The sequence below is a fragment of the Schistocerca nitens genome, chromosome 2 (assembly GCF_023898315.1).
Source record: "Schistocerca nitens isolate TAMUIC-IGC-003100 chromosome 2, iqSchNite1.1, whole genome shotgun sequence".
In the NCBI taxonomy this organism is placed as follows: domain Eukaryota; kingdom Metazoa; phylum Arthropoda; class Insecta; order Orthoptera; family Acrididae; genus Schistocerca; species Schistocerca nitens.
Window position 1 is genome coordinate 546038220 of NC_064615.1, and position 27617 is coordinate 546065836.

A 27617-nucleotide genomic window follows, 5' to 3' on the forward strand; every position below is an offset into this window, starting at 1 on the left:
GGAAACTTAGGCAAGAAAAAACGTAAATTGAAAGAAGAAAAGAAAAAAGAACATATCTCAAAAAAGCCTGTAGGCTAGCTAGAACCAAACTTTTGACCAATAGAAAAACTGGATGCTGTAAAAGAAAGGATAGTTCTACAACAGAAACGGAAAAATCTAGCGAAAATGCTAAGCAAAAACTAAAATTTGATGATGAGAACACTAGAGGTGATGGCGTGATTCACTGCATCACTTGTGACGAATCTTTTGAAGAGGACTGGATCCAGTGGCGATTGTGTAACGGATGGGCCCACGGAAACTGAGCAGACTTGAAAGCAGCGCTGTGTACTATGAATGTGATGGCTGCTTCTTGCATAAAAAATAAAATTCGTATTCAAGATGTGGTAAAGTGAATTGTTAAGTTAGTAAAATGGCACTTATTATTGATTCTTTATCGTTTAGTGACCACTTGTCAACCTAAAATTATTAAAATCACTCAACTCAGTAAACACTTACCAGTTGCCATGTATTATTACCAATAAACAAGTGTTTTGTGAGAAACATTTGCTTATTTTCTGTAATTTACGTCCTGTCCGATACAACCCTCCAACCTTTCTCCTTAGTTAAAATTCAGATAAATTTTAGAAACCAATAGATAATAGTACTTCTACTCCCTAAGAGCAACTGTTAGGATAGATGTTTTATGACGGTACGTTATGGTTGTTATTTTGTACGTATCAAGCCATTAATTTATTCAAAATTTGAAATAAAGCTTAACCGTCCGATACTACCCGACCTTCCCCCTACTGCATATTTGAAACGTGATTGTGGTATATATTTAATAATGACAGTGCCTGTGCTAACTGAAACCGTCAAATTAATTTCATTGTATCTTTCTGAATACATAAAATAATAATTTATAAAAAAATATCCACTAAATGGGAAAATGAGTTGCTAGTCGTAGAGATCACATTAGTTAGTCGTAGCTCACTTAAAGTAGCCAAAATGGTGAGGCATCAGCGGAGTGTTGATCGGTACCAACGTCAGAGACATCACGGATCGGCGAAACGTTTCTGATTTGGATTCCCAATTGCTATATCCACTCTTTAGTTATTAAAATTGTAAAGTTATCGGAAACTTTCACCGAACGCTCCATGTTCAGTCGCTCGAAACATCGTGGTCTCGCACTTTTCGATATCCGCTATATCTGCGTGCTCAGCTAGATTACTCTCCTTCAACACACTATTCTCGTGATTAGGCATCAGAAGACTTATTTTTATACCCCCACCTTAATTCAGCCCTGATAAGTTTACACTTTGCAGACGTAGCATGTGACAAAGATGCTTCGAGTGATTTCACAAGAAGCGTTTGCTGATAGTTCCCAAAACCATTATAACTAAAATCAGAATGGTGATTACTGAGATGATATTTGGTTTTTAACTCCTGTTTCGCTTCCTTCCTCATACCATTCACCCAACCTGGTACAACCGACATTGGCGCTTTCCGTGTTTCACAGGCTTCACTTGGCTACTTGAAAGAAAAAATGCTCGTAGCTAGTAGAAGAATGGGTGTAGCTACACACACTCTAAAAGAGGCCGTAGTAGGTAATCAGCGGGAAGAGATTGTGAGCGCGTCAAATGCATCAGGTCTGAGAGTGACAAACTGACATTGTGCCATATGGACATGTGGCCTTAAATGAGAGACGACAAACGCTATAGAAGCAGCACAAAGAGGCTACTATATCTGAGACTGGCAAAACAGGAGTTCAGGAATAAAAAGGGCAGCATTTACGGGATAAGGAGAAATAGTTAATTAATTAGAAAATATGTTACAGATTTATACCACATGAGACGGCAGGGATGGTAGTTGTTGGAAGTGTAAATGACACGAGCGATAGCAATTCATTACTTTGTAAACTATCACCACAGGGAACTAGATTTGACAGTAGCAGAGCTTGCTAACGGAGGATTGCTATGAAGGGTCTTTACCATACATAATATGTATCTTGGTTTTATAACATTCATGAAATTTTCTGGACACAACTTATATGTCGTGCGTGGTTCAGAAAAGGTGATAAACTTGAAGTCTTTTCATTGAACCGTTGCTTACAGGAGGAGAATTATAACCGCATCTTGTTTTTTGAAACTGGTATATTTTTCTTGTATTCAACGTGAGAAAGACAACAATGCTAGCTGGTAAATGTGCACAAAAGCTGCAGGTGACAAAGCAGTCGCTGAACCTTTCTTCATATTACCAGGAAGTATTTCAAGCTCTTAATGTTCTTTTTGACTGGAGGGAAACAACATACAGGGTGAAACTTCTGGAAACATACAGGGTGTTTCAAAATGAACATACCGTTTTTAATGCGTTGTAGCATTTATTACGTTCAACTTACTATTGTAAATAATACACCAAACGAGAGAGTTTAGTTTCTGTACCTGTGCGCAATGGGAAGAGTATGGAATGACAAGGAGTGACTGAAAAACATGTTGAACGAGTGCGAGACTTTCACACTTGGTCCCAAGAAATATCTCCGCGGAAAGTTTATGGCCGTTTCTTTGTAAATGAATCAACAGTAACTGATGTTTCTTTTCTTGATGTGCTACGAAAAAGAAAAATGGCTTTGAGCACTATGGGACTTAACATCTGAGGTCATCAGCCCCTAGAACTTAGAGCTACTTAAAGCTAACTAACCTAAGGACATCACACACATCCATGCCCGAGAGAGGATTCGAACCTGCGACCGTATCGATCGCGCAGTTCCAGACACTAGCGCCTAGAACCGCTCGGCCACTCCGGCCGGCTGATGTGCTGCAGCTATGGCCCGTACCTCAGTGGGAAGAAGTTCAACAACACATCTTTATTTGGGAGCAAGGTGGCATACTTCAGTACGCGACTGGTTAAACGACATTGTATCCGACCGGTGGATTGGGCGTAAGGGGCCGGTCGACACAGCGTTTTATGCATGTCTTCCACGTTCACACACGATTTGAAGCGATCGTGTGTATGTGCCTCGAATACTAGCTGATCTATCCGTCTTTAGAAACAGTGTTACTGCAACAGTTGCTCCTGACACGTTGATCAAGGTTTCGGTACAACCTGCCTATCGATTTGATGTGTGATCTGTGTTCACACTAAATAATTGTAAGAAAAACTCTCTTTCTTTTGGTGTATTATTTATAATTGTAAGGTGAATGTAATATGTGCTACAAAGCCTTAAAACCCGTATATTCAATTTGAAACACCCTGTATATTCGAAAAAACACGAGCCTTTGGATTATCCGTACTTGTTCGAAGAGCAATGATAATCCAGGTTCTACTGTACCAAATTATTCATCATCGTTGACAGGTGGTATTGCAAGAGCCGAATTCACCACCGGTAGTACATAATTGCATTAATTACTCATAAAATATTTAGTCCTCTCCCAGAATTTTAAATTTGGAATCTCAGTCTCTAATGATCATCAGTTCTTCAAGGTATTTGAAGTAGTCATACTTGTATGAGACTGGATCACGGGAATAGGAGTTTGTTAATGTAAAATGAAATATATAGTTGAAAAAGACTAGGGACTGAGCAGAATCCATTAATAGCAGGCATTTACAACTCTATCTGTGAAAAAAGTTTCATTTTTAAGTAAAATTTCATACTCGATACCACTCACAGACGCACTGACAAACGTTGTCTCTCTCTCTCGCTCACGCAATCCTAGCCACCTACACATTCGCACATACGCATGCATGTACGGGAGTCTTCTGCGTAAACATGCGAACTTTACTATCCGGTCTACCTTTCGGAAAAGTGTGTGTAAATGTTTGTCGTCTTTTCAGCACGTTACGAACGGAATTCACTGTCGTACATTTAAATTTTCTTACCAAGTCACCAGCGATAAGTAAATTTCGAGAACATAGAGTATTTTCCCCAAGGCAGTGATTTAATAAAGGGTTGCAGTTCGAAACATGAAACTATCTGATATTCACTCAAAGCGCCCAGTACTTGTTGCAGAGAATTATCTTTTCTTGACGTTATATCGAAATTGAAAAGAAATTTAGTGGGTCGTAAAAAAATGTCGTCTTATTGGTACCACAATTAATTGCACGGAAAGCATCAGAAGACAAGTTGAGTCTGAATATTAATCTGCTATAGTTTATGTGACACATACAGATGAGTTACGTGGTTGTAACTGTCGTAATCGTTCGGTAAAAATTAAACGGTTTCGTTTGTCTTTGTAAATATGGGAAGTGAAGAAAATACTGATGAGAGAAATGTTCAAATGGAAGTGTGAAGTTGCTGTTTTCCCTTAGATGTAGTCCTGAGTGATGGGATAGGAAATATAGGTGATGTTTAGGGGTACTACAGTATCGGCATGCGCTCCAGTGCAGTTTATGTATGGTCACATTTAACAGGAAAGTTTAGTCAATTGCCCGTTACAGGCTTGATGCTGCGTTTCAGGCATCGCGGTTTAGCTGGCGTGCCATCTGATTTCGACGTTATCTCACATGTTTGTTCCACTGACGCTCGAGGATGCTTGTAGTATCGTTACTAAGCAGCCCATCTTGAGGTACATTCAGTGATTGCGTTTCTACAGTCAGAGTAATGTCGGATATACATGAGGAACATTGTAATATTTTGTTACTAGCTACAGACAGTACAGAGAATTGTATTAAAGGATTCCACGGCTGTTTTGAGGTAGAGTTGTAGCTAAAAAAGTGTTTCTAAAACAAATTACTACAGAACAGACGTTATTTCATTTAAATTTGGTATTTATTGAACTACAGAAGTAAGAGTCCTTCAATTCTTCTGTGGAGAGTTGAACGAATCAGTATCATGGCTTCGTGATGGATGTGGCGGTTGGAGCGGGTGAGCTACTCTGACGAGTAAGCTTCGTCGCTGTTTTGCTGTCGCTCCAGCAACTTATGTTTCCAGCTGAGGGAGCGGGGCGGGATGACTGGAGGGTACATGGGGCACAGGTCCCACTGCGCGTCCCGCTGGCGGCACACGCTCTTCTCCCGCACGGTCAGCGCTGAAACGAAAGCGGGCCACATGTCAGGCAAATTTACCGAAATCAAAGAAATAAAAGTAATATCAATTTAAAGCTAGATATCCTAAGGAGGACTTCGCCCCCATTCATATCACCCATCTTCTTTCCATACAATTCGCATCGTGCACTAGACAACAAAAACATTACTGAACTCCAGAAGTAAGAGTTCATTAATTCTTCTGTGGAGTGTTGAACAAATCAGTAACACTCACCATCACCAAACTGGTTGTGCCGCAGGGGTAGAGACTACTGGAAAATCATTCAAGCAAAGATACGGGGCGGAAATAGGGAAACACACTGGCGTAAGCCACTTGACATTTATGGCCAGGCACCAGTGAACGTGCCTATCGGAAACAGCTAAACTAATCAGCTGTTAGGATGCTACCCCCTAAGACAAATGAACGATACACCACAAAGGAATAATCCGGCGCACATCCGTAGATGTACATGTACAGACAAGAAAATGATTACAGTTTCTGAAAACTTTGACCATGTATTGAAGAGAACGTGCTTCACACATTGAGCAAGTCAATTACGTGTTGGTCAATCTCTGGCCCTTATGAAACCAGTTATTCGGTTTGGCATTCATTGACCGAATTGTGGGATGTCCTTCTGAGAAATATTGTGACAAATTCTGTCCAAATGGCAGCTTAGGTGGTCAAAATCCAGTGCTGGTTGGAGGGTCCGATCTGTAACGTTCAAAAAGTAGTCAATTGGAGAGAAACCCGGCGACCTTTACGGTCAAGACACGGTTTGTCAAGCACGAAGACGAGCAGCACAAACTCTCGCCGTGTGCTGGCGGGCATTATCCTGCATAAGTGTGAGCCTAGGTTGGCTTACCATTAGGTACCAAAAAAGGGGTGTAGTACATCGTTGACGTACCACTGTGCTGTAGGGATGACGTGGAAGACAACCAAAAGTTTCCTGCTACGAAACGGTATGGCACCCAAAACCATCACCAGTGGTTGTTGGACTGTAAGGTGTCAGGCAAATCCAACAACTTACATGAAAACCCTGACATAATAAGCAAATCCAGTAGTATGTCACATAGCTCCGAATAAATCGTCGCATTAAATTAACTAAAGTAATACGAGTAACGAGTGAGCAAATCGAATACCACAGACTAACACAAGAATGCCTAAATGCATGTCATACCTTCCCACCGTGAGACAGACGCAGTTCCGAGGGGAGAAACGAGAAAAGAAGCCGAGAGAAGAACCGTGTTAAGCTAGAAAGCCCTACGACAAGGGATGGACACCCACGTCGCCAGCTAACCACCAGGACCACCCCCCAGCCCATGTTAAAAGCTAGAGCCCTCCAGAAGAACAGTGTAGATCTTACGATAACACTAAAAGGGCCACACCAGCCGCAAGTTTTAGCGTGAGACTTTTTCGCGTCTCTGTTAAGTTGCAAACGTTAAAAACATTGCCCCACCACGAAAGGTAACCACCAGGACCATCCCCCCGGCCCATGTTAAAAGATAGAGCCCTCCAGAAGAACAGTATAGATCTTACGATAACACTAAAAGGGCCACACCAGCTGCTACTTTTAGCGTGAGACTTTTTCGCGTCTCTGTTACGTTGCAAACTTTAAAAACATTGCCCCACCACGAGAAGTATAACGTTTCTCATTGGATAGACAGAATTTTTGTAGGCGGAGCTTAAGGTTAACATTGAGACCCTGATTGGTCAGATGAAAACACAGCCAGATAGTTTTTTTTAACCAACTTCGGAAAATTGTAGTGAGGAGAAGTTAGGACCGAGTTGCTTCCGAGACGGCGAGCTGTATGGAGCAGCGCCGGCCGCCGCCCCCTGACAAACACCGACAAGGTAATGAACGCAAGCGATGTCGCATTTTTGAGCGCATAAAGCTTCACTTAGAACTGCAAAAGTCTCATCTCTTACATCCCCGTTTTGCGTAATACTAGTGTCGACCGTCAATTAAAGCTCATGGTATTCACATTTGCTACGTAAGTTAAAATCTGAAACGCGATGATTTTTCTGTTATATAATTATTGAGAAGCCACATCAGCCACTGTAATTTAGGACAAGTTAGATAAGTAATTAAAGATAATTGAGGGTCACTGTAGACCATTTTGATAGTTTTCTCTTTTGTGAAAGCTTAAATCTAGATTATAGACGTGATATGGCATAAGTCATCCTTTGATCCATTGTAGAACTTGGAAACCCATTCAGGGAATAATCGTTCACATTTCTGTTGAACGCAGTTGGTTTTTATCATCCCGTATTAAAATATTTCCTTTTATAAATAGTGCAATTTATAAACAATGTTTTGTGAGTAGAATAATATTTCCATTGGTAAACTTAACTGCTTTTTCGACATTATTTTAACAGCTAACTAAAAATAGGAAAGCCTTCAATCCCTTCCACTAAATTTAGTTAGTATTAAGATTCTTTTGCAGGGAGTGCAGTGGAGCTGATGCTGAAATCATTAAGTATTTGGTTATGTCATCGCTAGTCTCACTGAACTCTTCTGAACTCTACATGTCATGTGTGGTCTGGCGTCTCCTTACCAGCAACAGGTTCCAGGTTCAAACTAGTCAATTCCCAAAATAACACGCTCAGAGCGTCGTTGCGCGAAAGTGGTAGGTAGGCACGACATAGAACAAACAGACACCATGCAGAAAGTTAGAGGACCACCAGTGTACGACGCGTTTGCAGTCGATTCTTCGGCCTTGAATATCTTTTACTGGAGTAGAATTTACATCAGTGTTGAGCCCCGCTCCGTACTGAGCCCCGATGACCAGCGCAAATGTGTCTCAAGATGTCCTGGACAGCAGTGGGATACCAATCGGACCGTCGGCCATTGTATGGTCCGACAACCATTAGTGATCATCCGGGTTGCCATATCTTTCCTTAGCAGGAACCCTTTGGTTGACATCAGCTTCACCCTTAATGCACAGCGATACGTCGACGATATTCTGTGCCCCATTCTGGTCTCCGTCACCGTAATCGATCCTGGCCTTAGATTTCAGCAAGCTAATACACACCATCACACGGCGAGAGTTTCTCCTGCTTTTCTTCGTGCTTGCCAAACCATACCTTCGCCAGCAAGTTTTCCGGAGCATTATGGACAGGACCCTCCAAGCAGCTCGATATAATGTGCCAATTGGACAAAATTCGGCGCGATATCCAGTAACTCTGTCAATCACTGCAAAGCTGGATAGCTGCTTGCATAAGGGCGAGAGATGGACCAATTCGTCATTGATTTGCTCAGTTTATGAAGCTTTTTCTGTTGAATAAATTATGTAATTTTTCTGAATCTGAATCATTTGTTTCTCTGTACATTTACATCACCAATACCGATTTTCGTACCATTCGGGTAATCCCCTCGTAGTGCGTCGTATTTCTTAGAGTGTACTTTCGTGAGCCACTAAGGAAAGTGCTGGACGGATTGTAAGGTCGGAGATTTGCCCGCTCTGTGCAGCAGGATAGACGGTCTACTGTGGCATATCTGACCACACAGCAGGCTCAAGTATTTCGGAGTACACCTTCAGCGAACATTTATCAACATGTAGCTTTGCATCAGGTGAGCCCTACGTATTTCCATGTTCACATACCGATATCGACATTATGATTGCTGTGGATCATCGAGACTTGGCTGTGAGTTACTGGAAACGTGTCGCTTGGTCGCATGAATCGCCTTTCTTGATACACTTGGTCGACGGTCGTGTCCGGATACACCGCAATCCAGGCGAGCGGCTACCCGAAACCTGCATCGCGCCTCAGGTGCAGGCCTATACGGGCAGTATGCTGCTATGGAGGACATTTACCCGGGCTTTCATGTGACCTGTGGCAGTAATCATCGAAGGGTTGGGGCCACGTCGGCCTTACTGCAGGCCACTTGCACTCTGTCGTGTTTGATGTTGTCTGCGACGGCAGTGATACGTTCCATCAGGTCACGGTAGGTGTCAAAAGCCCAAAACTGTGATAAAAATGTTTATAGAGTGATTTGGGTACTCAGACGCGCCATTATGAAACACTAAAATAACAAAAACGCCGACGTTTGTACCAATTTTAGAACGGTCTCCATCAGAGTCATTGAGCAGTTATCCGCAATGAAATGAATCGGTGGCATTTTCACTTTTTATTGGGCCATAATGTCGCGGCGTACTGGTCGAAATGATTTTGTACTGGCCGTGGGAGCCTATGAACTTCGTGATACAGTGGTTTGAGGAGCATGATAGTTGATGACTAGGCCATCACATTCCCTTGACCTGTTCTCGATGGCGCACGCTAAGACGCAAGGGGGCGCCGTGATCACACATCAGTAGCCCATAATCTTAAACATCCGGAGCAACTTGTTTTCGAAAACCTAACAGGGAAATGTAGAGCCCACGTCATGCAATATTGCTTCTGTATTGCCTTCCAAAGACGAAGAAATACTCTATGAAGGAAGCGGTCTTGAAGTTTCGCCTTACCATTGTATGTTAGTACCTTTCAGCCCATTGTTAAGGGTACAGGAGACAAGAATTTTTGATATATTTAATGGCAGTACGAAATTTTGTAATGAATGAAATTTCACTAGACTGTTTCTCGAGGTATGTTAAGCAGTTTACGAGAGGTCTTCGAGAAGTTAGACGTTGTTAGGACTGTCGAAGTAACTTTTATTGAATACTTCAACATGGCTCTGAGCACTATGGGACTTAACATCTGTGGTCATCAATCCCCTAGAACTTAGAACTACTTAAACTAACCTAAGGACATCACAAACATCCATGCCCGAGGCAGGATTCGAACCTGCGACCGTAGCAGTCGCGCGGTTCCCGACTGAGCGCCTAGAACAGCTCGGCCACCGCGGCCGGCGTTGAATGCTTCACTACACTCCAAAATGACACTTGACACTGATACAGGACACTATTTTCCAACATAGTTACCAAGTCTCTGTTATCAGTGGTCCATACAATCTAGCAGCAGGTCAGTAAGTCGACGATAGAAATCCGCTGCTTGGTGACGGAGCCATTCGAAAACCGCTATGTGAACGTCCTGATCGTTGGAAAATCTAGTGAATTTGCTCTTTCAGCTTGCCGAAAATAAGAAAATCGCGTGGTGCACAAATGGATTTCAAGATAGATTAGTAATACCTACATCTGTGCGCCTTCATCAGATTCTTGGCAATTCATTACTGACGGACGCGACATTGGTCTAAATACCGCCATGAAGTGTAAAATTTATACTACCCTCAAGAATCGAATGATCCTTCGTATTTCATCTCTGGAGGATAGTTCAGTTGTCGCGACATTTCAATCGCGCAGTCTGATGCATCTGTCGTCAGTACCGCAATAGAACTGTCTGCAGGAAAGCAGTTACATTTACTCTCTTCTGACAATGCGCCTCTCTTTTTGTGTAATGGTTTTAGCGTGGGATGGCATACGTAATTTACTTTCTGAGGTCCCTACGTATTCCACCGTCTATTTCGATGTGCAGCCTTTTCTAAGTGGGTTCTAAAAGCCTTTGGACGTTTCACACACCAAAAAGGATGTGTTCAATATTTCACATCCTTACTAGCTAAGATGCGGTTGACCTATTAAATTAGCCCGTATTGAGCACGGAGTTCACGATGTCAAATGTTTAATAGGTCTGTTCTTTCGTGTTATGCTAAGACACTTCACTTGAAAATGGCTACAATCTAAAATGGGTAACTGAATATATCGTTTATCGTATTGCTCATCAATTGCTTTTGCAGCTTTTGTATTATGCAGATAGTATTCGTGGCAGTTGACCGATACAGTAGACAAACGAGAACTTTGATTGCCCGTGCGTATAGGAGCGGTGAGGGGCAATAAGCCCCGCCTCCCACTCGCCGGGCTGCCATCGTACGTCTGCGTTCTGTGTTTCCACGAAAGCAGAACCGACATAACGCTGATAGGGATCGCTGATTCATTTTTCTGTGGTGAGAGTCACATCCCAATCGCTTTATGCACAAGGGTTAGTCTCCTACTCATTTCAAAATAAGAAAAACAAGTAATGTACAAGACAAATTAAACAGGAGCACAGAAAACATTTTACAATACCTACAGTGCAATTGTTTGCTATGGTTGGCAGTGGTTGTTGAGGTTCGACCTCTATCGGTGTCTTACGCAACCATAGTTCAAAATACTCACCATTTAAAAGAGCCAAAATATAGCGCTTGCATTATAGTAGCTGTGGTTGCAGATAAAATTACAAGATATTCTTTACGTAACTGGCGGACCTTTTGTCTAGTAGCGATTATTATATCTAAGACAGTCGCCATACGAGAACATTGCCATTTCATAAATTCCATGCGACTGCGGCGTAAATTAAACTTTTAACTTCTGTAATGAACTTTCTTTCGTTTAATTTTCTGCAATTAACTATCAGTTTTAGAAATCATTGAAAAAGTGGTAAACAGTCGACTGCTTGAATCTTTTTCTTACATCAAGTCCTTTGTAATGACGGTAAGCAGGAGTCGCAATACCATTTCCAGTATTGCAGATAAGTATCGTGTATTTCTCTTGGTGCCAAACACTGTTGGATTTTCGGTAGAATCCGACGCAGTTTTATTGTACTCGTATGATTCAAAATTTGGGAGTGCCTGTACTTCTTCTGTACGTTTTGAGGGTATTGGAAGTTGGTCCTTGTCTGTCCCTGCGGGTCAAGTGCAGCTTTCAGTTGCAGACTGTGCATTATCTGAAGTTGAGAACTAAAAAGAAAGTTGTTTCGTATTATCTCTCGTGCATGGCCACAGTAAATAAGAGAAGGTAGAATTTAAAATTTCTAACCAGCTGTGAACACTTTGATTCTGTGATGGTATTGTTGGTGTTGTGAAGTTCCAAGACACTCACACTTTCCCAAACGGCACTCGCACATGCGCTTGAAGCAGGAGTTGGTGAACCAGATGGTGTCCCGCGGCCAGCCGCTCTCCGCGCAGACGGGCCGGTGGACAGAGGGGCAGGTGTCGGGGCACGGCTCCTCCGTGGGCTCCGCGCTGGCAGCGCCCGACTCCTCGCTGCGGTCGGCGCTGGAGGCGGACAGCAGTCCCAGGGCTGCGGTAAACACCGGAAGGCATCAGGCTGACATCTGGTCAGTGATGGACGCACCACAACAAATATAAGAACTGCACTGAGGTGTGTGATTGACGTACGATTCACGTAAGGTAAAACCCGCGTTGACAACGCATAGAAATTTACGGCAGTTTCAAAATCACTTTCCTGCTAAACCGTAAGTATACTTTTAGTTAACTCCACAACAAATGGAAAAGTCACCACCTTCATAACAATATCTCTCTATGTTTGGAAGAATCGAGGGAGACAGGGCAGTTTCTTTACAATCCGCCTGCCTCATGACAAGATATGACTGAAATGGGATTACCACTGCCCCCTGCCTTCTGCGGGGATACTCTTGTTGACTTCACTTCTGGATAATGATAACACATCTTTAATAGGTGTCTTTCCAGCATGCCCTGCTAGACGTTCAGTCATACCCCCACGCCGTCTCTCTCCTTACGTGTCCGCTGTTGCACACGTCCAGTCTCATCAATACCGTACTATATGGGTACACTCGAGGAAGACACCTTCCTGTAATTACGAGTCGTCGACCAAACGTAAAGTCAGTGCCCAGTCAGAATTTCCGCAGGCCCGTCTCACCATTTGGTGGGGGAACTAATACCGTTTCCCACAAAAAATTTGTGAAACGGAATCTCTTTCGGAATGCTGAGAGGCAGGAGTGATTCAGACAAACTCACAAACACATACACACACACACACACACACACACACACACACACACACACAATACCATAATCCAATGTAACTGAAAAATAAGGTTTTCTAAATACAAGGCACTGAGTAGTGACGCATAAGAAGGATTAGCTCTCTGGTTATGGTGTCTGTGCTAATGACGATGTTTCCCCTCATTGCACTAATTAATTCTTAATTTCAAAGGAATATGTAAACCATCACAATCAAAACATATTTTGTAGATCGAAATTAAAATCTCATTGTCAGGGTTAACAGTCACGTAGAATTTTGTAAGAGAAGTCATCTCCCCCGTTGAAGTGTAGAAATTATTTATTTCACTATTGCAGTTTTGGACTTTGGGCCATTATTAAGCAGCACTGCAAAAGAATTTGTTTCAGCACATGTCTGAACTGTATACACGTTACAGTCACGGTTCTGACGACGACAAGTAACCTATAAATACCGCAGTATTTTAAAGTGTGACATGTGCAGAAGCTAAATGCTCTGCTGTACGACTTGATGATCGCCCAAATACCAAAACTGAGACCTTAAACGCAATTACCTCTACAATGAACGGTGAATATGATGTCCTTTTCTTTACTGCAGATTCCCTGAAGTAAGACGTATTAGCTGTAAATTAATTACAGATGAGTGACATATGAAGAACTGTGCCGAACCAGAACATGAACTCTGATATCCCGTTTACCGCCAACCTCGTTAACCACTTCGGCTATCCGTGCACATTCGATGATTATGGCGACCATTTGCAATACGTGCACTGTTGTATATAAGTAACAAACAGTGACTGTGTTTTATATATAGGATGAATAACCTAAAACTTACAAAGCAAATATTCTGGAAATTGAAAGTGCTACTCATTTGCGGGTTTCACAGAAGGGTTTGATAGTTAGGGGCTCTTATTGTTAACCACCAAACTGATTGTGATTATATTCAGAATGCTTTTTTAAATGGAACAGCCCCTATTGACATTAAAAGATTAAAATCCACGTAAATTAAAATGTCAGTTGTGTACGTTGCAGAGTTTTAGAGCGAGACGCTTACGAGTTATCGTATATTGAAACATTCCCGCACCGACACTTGTACAATACCTGTGGTAGCACACACTAAAGAACAACACAAGTGCACAGTTATGAGGATTTTGACCAGCAATTAAACAGTTCACCATCGCAGCTTATGTTCAAATTGATCACCGGCAGCGCCAAAACACGCTTCCACTGAGGTAAGAAACGACCTCTGCGACTTGCTAGCGTTTCAGCGGAAATGTCCAACCAGGTATCAGTATTACGGTGTTGAATATCATCGGGTGTAGTTGGTATGTCCTTCTAAACAGCGTCTTTCAGCTTTACCCTCAGAAAAAGTCAACAGCATAAAATCCGGGGAACGGGTCGGGCTAGGTACAGGTCCTCTGCGTCCAATCCAACCATTTGGAAAAAATTCGTGAGGACATGCGTAGCACTTCGCGCACCATGGGCAGCATGGGAGGCTGCGATACTTGCACAGCACCTACATCTACATCTACGTCTACATAGATACTCCGCAAGCCACCATGCTGTTCGTGGCGGATGGTAGCCTGTATCATTATTTGTCATTTCCTCCCCTGTTTCACTCGCAAATAGAGCGAGGGAGAAACGACTGTATGCCTCCGTATGAGCCCTAATTTCTCGTGTCTTATCTTCGTGGTTCTACCCGCAATGTATGTTGGCGGCAGTAGAATCTTCCGGCAGTCAGCTTCCAATGCCGGTTCTCTAAATTTTCTCAACAGTTTTTCTCGAAAAGAATGGCACCTTCTCTCCAGGGATTCCCATTTGAGTACCCGAAGCATCTCCGTAACAATCACGTATTTTTCGAACCTACCGGTAACAAATCTAGCAGCACGCCTCTGAATTACTTCGAAATCTTTCTTAACGCGTCCTCGTACGGATCCTAAACACCCGAGAAGTAATCAAGAATAGACCGCACCAGCGTCCTATATGTGGTCTCCTTTAAAAGTGAACCACTCTTTCCTAAAATTCTCCCTACCCTACCAAGGTTCTCACATGCTGGTTTCACCTCGTATCGCTCTTCAGTGTCAGGCTTAGATATTTTAACCACTTTACTGTGTCAGGCAGGTCGTTAGCAATAATGTATCCAAACATTACAGGTTAATCTTCTTCTCAACACTTTTGCCTCGTCATAAATGAAATGACTATCACATAGTCTAGTTATAGCGAATCTCTCTCTTCCATTCTAATGTTTAACAAAGTTGCAGATCTGTATAGGTAATTCGACGACGTTTGGCGATCCGCATATTGCAATGACTCAACCACGCAAGCCATTGTTACCTATGTGTTTACGACTCACACTAGCGATGTCAATAAGCGCAGAGGTTAAAGCACGACCCGATTGCTTACATAAGTGTGCCTGTGTTGGGGGAGGGGTGGAGCAGGCACCCCGAAGTGCCTTGACCCTGTTTACTGAATTCCCATAGTCTACTGTGCTTAATGATAACCTAAGTCACGTCTAATATGGGTGCGCTGTCCAGTGTCTACTTGTAACACAAATTGTTCCGAGGTGAACTTTTTTTTCTGGGTCTACCATAGGAAGTGGACAAACATTTTACTAGAATTTTAAATAATCAGTAACTTTTGATCTACTAACAGGAGCTTTTTGGCGGCCTATACATACATAGCAGGTATAAAATTTAGTTTCACGGTAGTCGGGATACTAAAATTGCGGTACCTGACATGAAACAAAGTAATAACTCACTGATAATTTAAGAATCTAAAGAACGATGGAGTCAAAAGGTCATTTATGTCGCAGTAATTAGCTTGTATTTATTCAAGTTTGAACAATCTACGAGCTTCCGTTGCTCGGATGGAGGAATACTGTTGCGTAAGCGCTAAGTGATATTGACCAAATGATGCAGAAATCTTACCAGCATTCGCTTAAGGGGCTCAGGAACGCCCTATACTTGCAATGTTAAAATAACGCTTATAAATTACATCTTTCCTCACAAAGTATTTGAGGTAGGAAGTTGAACTTTTTACAGATTATTTATTGGAATATGGGCTACAACTTAACACAGGGATTTTACAAAATTTTAGTTCAGTTATTAAAGATGATTTTTTTTCAATTGTAATGAAAATTCACAACATTTTTTTGCAATTTTTTATTTATATATTAAAAAATATACAGTTTTTTGGAAAAAGGCTGTGTTAAATTATGCAGAAGGTACTGTGTAACATTTACTGAAAGTTTGAAACAAATATGTTTGGAAGATCCTTAGAAAACATGTAATTAATATGAGAAAACAAAAGTTTTGGGAATCGAGCGACAAAGATTGGATTAACTTTTTAATGCATTCCAGGTCCATAGGATGGATTATCTTCATCCTCGGCAAACTCCTCCTCCAGCTTCCTCTTGTTCCTCCTCCTGTTTACTCTTGCTTGTATTTCTAGACTCTTTACAGCCCTGTCTGCAGCCCGAAGGCGTTCCTTGTCTAAAGCAAGCATCGCTCGTACCATGTTAGAACCTATCTTCATTCCCATATTTCTGAATACCTTTGGCTTTCCAACATTTCTCCTTTTCTTAAAAGCCTTCAGAGGATTTCTAATAACTTTACTTTTACTCATTATTATACTTCAACAAAACAGAGACTCAAGAAACAGAATTAATTACGAATATTTTAGAGATAACGACAGAGTAAATAAACATGAAACAATCGACAATCACATCAGCGATATATATTGAACCATCACAGGTTAGCCACAACACATACTTTATCTCACATCACTAAAATGAACCTGATGGACACGGACGTTAATAATAACACCATTTGACAGCAGTTTAACAGCGCCACAGTGGGTCACGCCCATGTAGAACACATTTCAAAAAAAATTTAAAAATAGTTGTAGTCTTCGGAATTGAAAAAATATATATCTATTAAAAGGTAATAGTCTGCAGATTCAGAAAACGCAAAAAAGTAAAAATTGAACTTTTCATTATTTTGAGCCTTTCCGGAGCCCCTTAAATAACCTACAACAGTTTGCCTGACCTCACTAATGCATGTAATTGAAATGGTCTCTCCTAGGCTTCTAATCATTGTCTAATTTCCGCACAAGTACAGATCGTCTTCAGATAAAACCATCTTCGTTTCAAGTCGGAACACGAGTCCGAAGTCCTCCACATATGTCAGCAGGCTTTAGGATTGTGAACACTGTTTCAAACAGGGTTACATCATAGCGGTTAATCTGGGGACGCTTCCCATTCGTCGAAATCGCTTTAGTGGATGCAAAGAGGTTGCTCAAGGAGCTTATGTCAATCAGTCGAAGGTAAGTAAAATAGAATCGCGCAAAGAATTTCAGAGTGACCATCGCGACCTATTAAGAGCAAAAAATAAGGGGAAGAAATGAAACTGCCGAATGAAAGAGCAATTTTCAGCATTGATAACGTGCCTTCTGCCATATATGGAGAAGTTCTGTATCGTGTTTAGAATGGTTTTGTCTGAACAGCCGCGCGGAGTGGTCGCGTAGTTTGAGGCTCCATGTCACGGACCGCGAGGCCACTCCCGTCGGAGATTCCAGTCCTCCCTCGGTCGTGATGTGTGTTGTTCTTAGTATAACTTAGTTTAAGTAGTGTGTAAAGCTATGGACCGATGACCTCAGCAGTTTGGTCCCTTAGGATTTCACATAAATTTTATTTAATTTTGTCTCAAGACGATCTGTGTTAGTGCGGAGATTTTGCATTTGTTAAAGGACTAGGAGAGACTATTTCAATCATTTGCTGCAGTGAGTTTAGCCAAAGTGCTGTAGGTTGTTTACGCGATAGCTGGAAAAATTTCCGCATTATTTGGTAGCGATGACTCGGCGCTAAAGCAACAGTATTCGTCCATTCGGCGCAATGGCGGCAGAGCCCGTGTTCAAAATGGTTCAAATGGCTCTGAGTACTATGGGACTTAACTTCTGAGGTCATCAGTCCCCTAGTACTTAGAACTACTTAAACCTAACTAACCTAAGGCCATCACACACATCCATGCCCGATGCAGGATTCGAACCTGCGACCGTAGCGGTCGCGCGGCTCCAGACTGTAGCGCCTAGAACCGCTCGGTCACTGCGGCCGGCAGCCCGTGTTCGAGGGATACAGTTCCACTTCGAGCGCGAAGGTTCATTTTTTATGTCACTTGCTGCAGCGTCGTTTGGGTGAATTTATCCTCGTTAGAGTTGTTTTGTTTGTCGTGTGACTCATAACATCTGCACTCTCCCTTATTCTTTATTTGTGTACGTCGGCGTTGGCCGCTCATTTATGGCTACCATGGTTTCCACGTGCATTCCATGAAAATGTACTGTAAGCTTTACTTCCGATAAAACAATGCGATAAGCGCAACCCGGGTCTCTAGAAATCCCTGATAGGCTTGTTAAAACAATTCATGTGAACTCTGATCAGGTGCACGCCGCTTATTTTGAGGCAGACGGGTATGTATTTTATGTGAAATTTACAGATCCTCTTCACGGTACAAGATTACTGTCGTGACATGGTTGTCAAGTCCCGTTCAAGCTTCGCGATAATTCCATTAGTTTGGTCTCACTCGCAGATACTGAAATTGACTGTACCAATGTTCGAGCGTTCACCCCCCCCCCCCCCCCCCCACTCTCCGCCGGAGGTAGATGACAACTTTCTAAAGGACTCCTTACGGTAATATGAAAAACGTCGTCGTGAACGTTGGTCTACTCACCACAGATTACAGTGTTAAGCTGGAATTCGTCCCGTGTAAAAAGGCAATATTCCATCACATTTATCAAGTACGTTGTTCGTTCTTGTAATGTATACTGGTCGACAGGGAATATGATTATGATGCAATGAAAGGGGCACGTTCGGCCTAACTGCCCCTGAGGGTGTTAATATTAAAGGCTTCAATAGTGCAACGTCGAAAATTAACAGTTGCTGATCTTGTTCCTTCTATTGTAGAAATCGGACCTGCTTCTGCTTCAGATCATACTGACTGAAAAGACAATGCCGATAGTCGTGTAAATGAATTTTTGCCTTTATCTGCGCCACAGGATCGGAATCCTGTGGCCCCAGGATAACCTGCAACAGTGAGAAACAAGCGACGTCGCACTCACGATGGCGAGGTTGAGAATTGGCTTCTACTGGCCAACCTCCTCCGCATCGACTTTGTCCACTGCTCGTCTCAACGATACGATATCCCCCTTCCGTGGTACGGTGACGCCGAAAAAGTTACCTTCAGAATCCCTCCAGCTCGCGAAGTGGCTCCTTCCGAGCTGACTGTGTGTGGACAGAGAGCGAGATCGCCCCCTTTGTCTTTTTGTTTTACGGTACAGTTTGAGACGTGTCAATAGTAACTCCAGAGCAGAACAAAATTTGCGACAAAGTATCACCTATTTCTTTGGTGATTTCACAGAATGCTTCGGCATTAGTGACTAGACCTACTTTACATTCCCTTGCTCTGAGGCGCAAGAAGCTGTGCCCACACCTCCGTCTGCAGAGGTCATCATGTCACGTAGCCGACAGAAACAGCATATGCATTTTGACAGTGCAGTGGCACGTAAGAAATCTAAGAAAAAAGATTCCGAACACTGGGGTATGGTCTCCCGATATCTGATCAATTTCTGGACTCTGCAATGGGCCTTGAAGCTCAGCTATGCACATCTCTGTACAACGGTGATCAATTATCCAAGCCTTCACGTTCCTTTCGTTAAACGTTAGTCGTGTGGAATCAGAACTGCGAGTGGTTTCGCTGCGTCAGTTCATTGTGGACATAGTATTCTTACCGGTCTAATTTAGGCTTTTCTCCTTATCATAAGATCTTTAACGCAGCTCCAAAATATTCTATGGAGACCCCCTTATTCTTTCTTGAAGGCGTTCCTATTGCTAAGGTGGAAATATTAAATTCTGGCAGGGCATAGGTTGTCAACTTTTTAATCTTACCTTGGTTCTTTTATAGGCTTCGTCTGGCTATGGTCGCACAGTGGACCGTTCGCTTTTTTATAAACAGAAAATTGTCTATCTGGTGAGTAAGAGTGCTCCTGGTATCCTGATGAACGGTGGTTCTAACTGTTTGTTGTATCCGACAGATCACTCTCCAAATTTTAGTTTCTGTCATGAATTACATGAAGTGGTCCTTAAGCCTGAAAAACCTCTGGATATGCAATAGCCGCCGCCGGTAGTTAAATTTATCGACTTTACTGCCACTTTTAGTAGCACATTAGGCATGTTTTACTTATCGGACTGCCTGCGCGATAGTATTCTTCTTGTTCATGTCATCCCTGCTGCCTCTACAAATCACTGCGCTGCGACTGCAACTCTCAATCGTTCACGGAAACCGCTCAAACTGTTTCTCACTCTGTCGATGTTAATCGTCGCTCAGATAGCTGATCCCTCCCTCGGTGAAGAGATCCGTGTGGGAGTGCACTTTCCGGTCCACTGGGATGTACTCATGCTTCCTTGGCTGGTGCATACAACTGGCAAAGACAAGATTCAGGCAACTTTTGATACCTTTTTGTGCTGCCAAAGCATGGGACTTTCGGAGAACTTTCGAAATTTACTATTCTATCCTGCGTGTACCTTATGCTGCGGATGACGTCCCTTTGCGAACTGCGATTGTTAGGCCTGAAAAGACGAAATTGTAGACCTTGAGGAGTATACAAATGGAAGGTTTGAAACTGCGCTCCAAGCTATGTTCATTGGTGACAGAAGAACTGACTTCCTTATGTCATTTGCTTCGGGATCAGACCCATCGTCGGTGCGCTTGAATTCATTCTATCACGACAAATGGTGGACGTATCGTAATAGCATAGGCTGATATAATTCGTGTCTCACATCAATACTATGTAGGCATCTACGACGCCGATGCATCCAATGATACCTTTTACGACCCACTAGTAACCACCTTGGATATGACAATTACACCTGAACACAAGGAAATGCTCTTAGCTGTCTTTGAGCTTGAGAAAGTTTGTAAACTCATTGTGGGATCGACTTCTGAAGAATACTCGTGTCTAAATGGTCTTATCAAAGAATTTTGCATGCGCTTTTTGCCTATATCGGGTGCTACCTTTACGTGCCCTTTGAATAAAGTTTTCTGGAGAGAATAGTGCCGACCTCATTCAATTTGGGGAAAATTGTTTTGCTACTGAAACGCCCAGGCCCGACTGGCCCTCATAGCTTTCGCCCAAATACTTTGTTAAACTTTGATTATAAGACTGTGCTAAGGGCATTTAATAGGTGGATCCCTACTCTGGTGGAGACGATTGTTGCAGAACATCAAATCTGTGTACCTGATCGTACCATTCTTACTCATATAGGCGAGTGTCATGAAGTAGTTTCGGTCGCTGCTGTAACGTCCATCCCTTGTGTCCTTGGATTTCTGAATTCTGATATGACATTTGACCCTATTAATCACAGCTTTTTGCCTCTCAATCTGGTGACTGTTGGCTTTACTGTTGACACACGGCAGATTCTCTCAAATCTGTTACGGATATTTCGGCTTCGGTGGTTGTTAATGTCCAGCTGACGCCGCCAGTAAACATTCGTCGGGGAGTGGCTCAAGAAATCTCACTGACAACGACATAGTTTTTGCTGCCCCTGGATCCCCTACTTCGGATGCTTGCATCCCAGTGAGACGGTGGAAGCTTTCCGGAGAGACTATCGCTGTTCGTGCCGACTCGGATGACGTCATGGTTGTACTCCGCAATCCTGCGAATATACCTCAACTGAAAATTGTAATCATTGTCGGAGTGCTGGTGCACTACTTAATGAAGGTAAATGCAGGCTTCTTACATCGTGAGGTTTTGATGACGCGGTTGTGTCATGGGCTAATGCAGTGGATAGGCATATATCTCACGGTATCATCATTGATCGCTATCAACTCAAAATAACGACGCTTAACTGGAAGTATGTTACAGACAAAATTCAGGGAGCGATACTACAACATGAAAGGCGTTCTCTTACTCTGCTCCACAAAGTCCGAAAACTGGATACGAATGTCTTATGCAAAGCTTATTACGCAGCCCAAGTTTATCCGCTTCCCTCGATGATGGCGAAGAAACGACCACAGCTGTTTGCTCCTTTCTTAGGGAAACGACATACCGTTCGCTTACGGTATGAGGTGGTGTCGAAGCGTCGTTCCTCTGGTGGGTTGGGCCTGGCTGATACAAGAAGGAAAATGCATATGCTGCATGAGCGCCATAATATTTTGACGATAACTCAAGAAAGTGACACATTCACGTCCCATTTCTTTTTCTGTGCCCGCCCTGCTAGTCTTGACCCACCTACTGATACTGGTGATATAAATTACAAGTTAAAACACATTCGTGACTTCTATCATGCGGTGAGTTGCTTATGGGCTTGACATTTCATGGAAAACCATTCTCGCCATGAAACTCCTAAAGGCTTGTTGTGAAGGAGTTCCTTGCAATAACCTTGTTGAGGGAAGATCACCGCAAACAAATCAGTTTTGTCCAATGTCAGTCTTCCGATTTTGTCGACGCGTATAGCGTCCTCGGGGTATATGGCAGTAAATGACTTTATTCCAACGAACTAGAGACTTTGCCTTATTGAACTTAGTGAGACAAATTTATGTAGTCGTTGTATATCTACATACACGATACGACATCGTTTTATTTGCCGAGGTCGTATGACAAACTGGTCTTGGACTGGTACACAATTGGCCTTCCTTGATCGATATTCTAAGACTGTATACATTACAGATAACATAATGCGTTCCAATTCTTCCTTCTTCCCAAGGTCGAAAATGTAGCAACAGTGTCGTGGAAGGCGAGGGGGAAGATCACATGGCCTTCAGGCAGTACATGATCACGGCTTCCTGGAAACGTTTGCCTCGAATCGAGACCTCTTCACCAACATGTTGACTCTTGTTTTTCGTCGGGAACGTGTCAGTTAACTTCATTTTCCTGATGACAGGTGTTTCCCTTGTTAAGTCCGTTCTCTCCAGCTTTTCTCCGGCTGGTTCTCTCCTAGTTATCCTGTTTGTTTTGCTTTGTGCTTTGGCTCAGTATCGCTCCAATTTATAATGTGTATAGATAAAGAATATATACACATGAGCGTACGTACTAGCATCCAAATTGGAATTTTTCTCTACACGGAAGGCTTAGTTTGCATATTTAGAATATAATTCAATGTCGTCTTTCTGCTTTTAGTTTCCAGATATATATTAAAAACGCAAAAAAACTAAATTTAAAGTTTTGCTAAATATTACTAGAGATGGGTAAGTTTGTTGGTTACGTCCTCGGTTTTCTTCCTTTCTCTTTTTATTTATTATTCAGTTTCTATAATCAATTTTTTCTCATTATTCCAGCACATATAACGTGATGATTTCACTACGGTTTTCTGAAGTTTTTTGATTGTCACTCTGATAAAAATGGGGTAACGTCTTTGATTTGTAATTGAAATGCACTCGGTCACAGGGTTCGAACCTCGCCACCGTTTAAATTCTGAATAAAAATCAACATGGGTGGCTGAAGACTTCCGGCATAAGAAGTCACCCTCATTCCGTCAACGGTCTTGTTATAGAGTGCGGATGAGCGGACAGCGGTTCAGGACATTCCCTTGCGCATGGGGAAGGAAACTGCCTCTAAAAGCGGAAGAATCAACAATGGCCAATCGCTAGAGGACGCAGAGGGCAATGTAAACTAAAGATCTAACGACACATAATGTGTATACGCAGTACACGTAGCCTGTAAGTGAAAATCTGTCATGATGATCTCTCCATTGGCAGTTCCCCATTCTGATCATCTGGCGGGGACTGCCAAGTGGGAGGTGAACATGAGAAGGAGACGAAATAACCTAACGTTCTACGAGTCTGGGCTTGAAATGTCAGGGAAGCTAGAAGATCTGATAAGGAATTGCAAAGGCTCGGTCTGGAGATAATGGGGATCGGTGAACAGAAATGGAAAAAAGTCAAAAATTACTGGTCGGATGAGTGTAGGGTTATGTCAACAGCGGCAGAATATGTTATAACGGGAGTTGGACGATACGACATACAGTAGGTTTTTGTAAGCTGTCATATGATAACGATGTTATAATCAGAATTGACAGCAAACCAACACCGACAAGAATAGTTTTGGTATACTTGCTGACGTCACAAGCTGAAAATGTAGAGAGAGATAAAATATATGATGTATTGAGCAAGTAATTCAATACACAAAGGCAAATGAGATGTTGAGTTATATGGGGACTGGAATGCGGTCATAGGGGAAGGAGAAGAAGAAAGGGTTACGGGAGAATGCGTCTTGGTGCTAGGAACAGATATAGATTCAGATCACAATGTCTTAGTGACAAAGAGTAGCCTGACGGTTTAGTGAAGAAGAATCAATCCGCAAAGAAGATGGACACGGAAATACTGACAATGACGAGAAACGATTGAAGTTGTCTAAGGCTATAGATACAGCAATAGCTCAATAGGCAGTACCGTTGAAGAGAAGTGGACATCTGTAAAATAGGGAATCACAAAAGATGGAAAGGAAAACATAGGTACAATGAGGGTAATTGTGAAGAAACCATGGGTAACCGAAAATATACTTCAGTTGATAGATGAAAGAAGAAAGTACAAAAACGTTCAGGGAAATCCAGGAATACAGAAATACAAGTTGCAAGGAATGAAATAAAGAAAGTACATGGAAGCCTATACGAATCTGCTGCGTGAAAAAGTGAAGAAATCGGAAAAGACAATATTGTAGGAAGGACTGATTAGCCGTTCGGTAAAATTAAAGGCAAGGGTGGTAAAATTTTGAGTACAACAGGAATTCCACAAATAAATACAGAAGAAAGAGCAGATAGGTGGAAAGAGTACACTGATGGGCCCAACGAGAAGGGAGAAGAAACAGGAGTCATTTCTGACTTAGATCTAAAAGAGCTTTGGAAAACTTAAGATTGAGGCAGCAGGGATAGACGATATTCCATCAGATTTTCTGTACTCACTGCGGGAAGAAGCAACAAAACAACTCTTCACATTGGTGAGTCGAATTTATGAGTCTGGTGATACACTATCCGACCTTCAGAAACAGATCACTCACACAATTTCGAAGATTAAAAGAGTCAACATGGGCGAGAATTATCGCACAATCAGCTTAAAAACTCATGCATCGAAGTTGTTGAAAAGAATAATCTACCGATGAATGCAAAAGAGAATAGAGGATGAGTAGATGGCGATTGGCTTGGCTTTAGGTAAATTAAAGGACCCACAGAGTCCATTCTGACGTTGCGGTTGAAGGGAAGAAAGACTATAGAAAACTCAAGAACGTGCATAGGATCTGTCGAACTGGAAAAAGCGTTCAATAATATCAAGTGGTGCATAACGTTCGAAATTCTGAGGATGGGGGTATGCTGTACTGAGATACGGGTAGTGTACAGGAGTGGAATTAAAATTTAAGGTGAAAGGATATCAATTGTACGGCTCGCTGGTGACATTGCTACCCTCGGTGAAAGAAAGGAGAATTATATCCTCTGCTGAATGGAATGAACAGTCTGATGAGTACTGAATATGGACTGAGAGTAAACCGAAGATAGACGAAACTAATGGGAACTAGGAGAAATGAGAACAGCTAGAAACTGAACATCGAGGTGAAAATGAAGTTAAGAAATTCTACTATATAGGAAGCAAAATAACCAATGACAGGCGGAGCAAGGAAGAAAACAAAAGGGGTCTAGCACTGACAAAAAGGACATTACTGGCCAACAGAAATCGACTAGTATCAACATAGGCATTCATCTGAGGAAAAATTTCTGTGAATGTACGTTTGGAGTTCAGCGTGGTATGGTAGTGAAACATGTACTGTGGGAAAACCGGAACGGAAGACAATTAAAGCATTTGATATGTGGTGTTACAGACGAGTGTTGAAAATTAAATGGATGGATGAGGTAGGGAGTGAGGAGGTTCTGTGCAGGATCAGAAAGAAAAGGAATACGCAAAATACACCCACTAGAAAAAAGGGACAGAATGATAGTACACTTGTTGAGATATCATGGAGCCTTCCATGGTCTAGGGAGCTGTAGAGGGCAAAAGCTGTAGAGGAAGATAGAGACTGGAATACAACCAGCCAATAACTGAGGGCAGACGTTTGCAAGTGATAGTCTTAGATGAAGAGGTTGAGGAGAGAGAGGAATTCGTGGCGGGGGGCATCAAACCACTCAAAAGACTGATAACTGAAAAAAAATAGTGTTTATCGACGACAAGCGAAAAATCTGATAAAAGGGAACTGACAACGGTGATGAAAGATAGTTGGGCTAACACAGTCATGTATGAGATTTTACTAGGGGGCGTCCTCTGTTAAACATAAATTTGAGATCATACTTAGCTGAAATCCGTGAGAGTACATTGTCATCTATTTCGATAATCTGAAGGATTTGGTTGTTTTACGTATTATCTCATCGATAACTGTCAATCACAATGCGAAATCTTTGATGACTATACGATAATGCGGAAATTTTCTTTTTTTTATATGTATTGTCAGCTTCCAAACAGATAGAATTTTAGAAATTAATATGCAGTTCTATACAGAAATAATTGTTGGCCTCAGGCAATGATTTTTCCCATATGAAAATAGCCTTTATTTTAAATAATAGTTTTATGAACGATTTACTTATCGCACGCCTCAGAATAATCCGTTTTTGGCATACGTTTATGTAAATAAAAAATACATTTGCATCAACCTCGACAACGGAGTATTGACAGTATATACCTGCGTGCGTGCGCGCGCGCGTGTGTGTGTGTGTGTGTGTGTGTGTGTGTGTGTGTGTGTGTGTGAGGCAGAGGGCGTAGGAACGATTTAGGTTGTACTGAGTGCAGGAAAACACCTTTTTCAACTTGTGGTTCGATCCTCTACTCAGCTATCTTCATGTTGGCAAAGGGTCTGTGCATTTCATTTCAGGTGGATAAAGCGTGCAGATCGCATTACGTTTAACGCTGAGGGTGGATTCATTACAGAACTATAGAATTATTCACAGTTTTATTAACTGAGTGCTGTTTACAGAACGAGAACATAAAATTTGATCGGATGACAAGACCACGCCTTTTCTTATTGGACGAGCTTGTCCGATATGAGACATACAGGTAATGAAGAAAACTTGCTACCTGGTAGATTACCTGCAGCGTTCACCTTACCTGCAACACACAGCAGTGCTAGCCTCATTTTGTCCAGCTGTCGGCAGCGTGCTCGGTATCAGGCAGAGGTCGCTCCTTTTATGCAACAGCTGCTAGCCTCACCGTAAGCTGTTTCTCACGAGGCAGATAACCTCTCACTTGCAAAAGACGTCGCTTGTCGTGAACAGACGGTGTTGCCGCTGCCTTGTTAGGTCAAAGGGCCGGTTTTGTGATATACTGGCTTACATTTATCCCTCATACTGTATGTCAGAAGGTGCCAAGTACTCAGATTACAATACACATCACAACTTCCCGTAATTCAATAGGGGATATAATGAAGCGGATTAAGAAGTCGACATATCTTGTCAGTGTGACTACACAACACTTCACAGTTTCTCTTAATTCATAACAGATATAATTAAACGAATTAACAAGAGGACATGTATTGTACAAAAATGGAAAGGTGTTCGAACTAACGTGACGCAGGTGAGGTCTATAGGAGTGCTCTACTAGGGGAAGGACAGGTTTGCAGTACATCTACAGTTATATTCAGAAATATTTTACTTTACTTTTCGTTGCCGATGAAGCATTGTAATTGCCTTGGCAATAACAACCAATTAAACGATGTGACATAAGTAAAGCGAGGAACGCATTCCTGAATGACAAACTTGGGAAAGAAATTTCAATATTCAAGGGTCCTGCCGGAGGTTCGAGTCCTCCCTCGGGCATGGGTGTGTGTGTGTTTGTCCGTAGGATAATTTAG

General features: G+C 42.3%; 1 protein-coding gene across 1 annotated transcript; it reads right to left on the bottom strand.

Moving 5' to 3' along the window:
* Positions 1-4772: 4772 nt before the first annotated feature.
* Positions 4773-26993, bottom strand: LOC126234484 (greglin-like). Its single transcript, XM_049943179.1, has 3 exons — positions 26876-26993; positions 11845-12045; positions 4773-5000 (listed from the first exon to the last, which is right to left on the bottom strand). The coding sequence occupies exons 1-3, from the start codon at positions 26901-26903 to the stop codon at positions 4843-4845; spliced, it is 387 nt and encodes a 128-aa protein (XP_049799136.1). The 5' UTR covers positions 26904-26993; the 3' UTR covers positions 4773-4842.
* Positions 26994-27617: the final 624 nt, after the last annotated feature.

Excerpts from the sequence above, each read along its gene's own strand:
- LOC126234484 (XM_049943179.1), bottom strand. The coding sequence starts at position 26,903 with ATGAGGCTAGCACTGCTGTGTGTTGCAG. Across the intron at positions 12,046-26,875 it reads AGCACTGCTGTGTGTTGCAG|CCCTGGGACTGCTGTCCGCC; the intron begins GTAAGGTGAACG and ends TGTTTACCGCAG. Across the intron at positions 5,001-11,844 it reads CGAGTGCCGTTTGGGAAAGT|CGCTGACCGTGCGGGAGAAG; the intron begins GTGAGTGTCTTG and ends CTTTCGTTTCAG.